The following is a 1245-nucleotide window of genomic DNA, read 5'->3' on the forward strand; positions in this document are numbered from 1 at the left end:
TAAGTCAAATAAGCAAATACAATCATTCATCAACCGATGCTTGCGTAGTATACTTAAAATTAGATGGCCCGAACACGTAAGCAATATGGAGCTATGGCAAAGAACGAATCAAGTTTCGATTAGGGAGCAAATATTTAAGAAAAAGTGGAAGTGGATAGGTAGCACAATTGGAAAAGACACACAAAATGTAGCGAAAAGTGCTTTACAGTGGAATCCGGATGGATATAGAAAGAGGGGTAGGCCTAAGAACTCGTGGCGTAGATCAACACAAAAGGAACTAGAGAAAGGGGGACATTCATGGCAGAGTATAAGCACAGAAGCGAGAAATTATGCTTAGAACTCTCCCGATAATCCTTGCTGTCCCCAAGAGACAAACTTTCTGTAGGAGCTCTACCGGGCATTTTATTTCAATCTCCTTCAGCCATTTGTCTATATCTTTGCTTACTGTTCCCAATTCACCAATTATAGGCACAACCTTTACTGTTCTCAAGCCCCAAATTCTTCCTATTTCAAACTTTAGGGAACTGCATCTTTTTTTCTCTCCCTCTTTCTTTACAATTCCGGAATCAAATGGACATGATAGGTCGATCAGTAAGCAACTGATCTTTCCCTTATCAACAATCGTTATGTCTGGTCTATTATTTTCTAACTTCTTGTCCCTTTGAATACGATTATTATTATTATTATTATTATTATTATTCGCAGAAAGGAGAAAACAACGAAGCATTTTATCTAGAGAATGTAGATATGGAGAAAAATGTAAGTACTAACCATATTTCACTTTTCGTATACATATACATACATACATACACATACATACACACACACGCACACATATATATACATATACATATATACATATAAATATATATATATAGCGATTTCTGGTCAGTAGATAGGTACAGCGTAATCCGTAGGCAGGAGAGGTGCAGCCGGAGAGTGTAAAGTTCAGAATAAAAAAATAGTCCAGAATAAAAATCCAAAAGAATAAGAAAAGTAGAGAGTCCAGAAGTTCGTGTGTGATGAGAAGAGACAGGATTAGCTGGTGCGACCACGTGAGCGTGTGCTCATGATAGATCGCTGACCACTACACATTTTTCTCTCCTTGCTTCTTTCTGTTGAAGAGCGTAGGCTCGAAACGTTAAAGACTTTCTCTATTCCCGAGCGTTAAACTAATACATCCATTTGTTGTCTACACCACCTGTCTTCGTCTATTGTTTTTTTAGTGAATTCTCCCTCAATAAC

At 37.5% G+C, this 1245-nt stretch overlaps 2 protein-coding genes across 5 annotated transcripts in view; one reads left to right on the forward strand and one right to left on the reverse strand.

The window, feature by feature from the left end:
* Window positions 1-1245, reverse strand: part of LOC106876469 (fibrillin-2) — a 148187-nt gene that overhangs the window by 126184 nt on the left and 20758 nt on the right. The window lies entirely within an intron of this gene.
* The window catches only part of LOC106879685 (sodium-dependent phosphate transport protein 2B), a 17697-nt gene that overhangs the window by 2620 nt on the left and 13832 nt on the right, over window positions 1-1245 (forward strand). For all 4 annotated transcript variants that reach the window (XM_052976785.1, XM_014929362.2, XM_052976784.1 and 1 more), the window contains one exon: window positions 706-759. In XM_052976785.1, coding sequence (XP_052832745.1) covers window positions 706-759 — 54 coding nt within the window. Of the gene's footprint in view, window positions 1-705; window positions 760-1245 lie in introns of those variants that run through there.

Source organism: Octopus bimaculoides, chromosome 25 (genome assembly GCF_001194135.2).
Source record: "Octopus bimaculoides isolate UCB-OBI-ISO-001 chromosome 25, ASM119413v2, whole genome shotgun sequence".
NCBI lineage: Eukaryota > Metazoa > Mollusca > Cephalopoda > Octopoda > Octopodidae > Octopus > Octopus bimaculoides.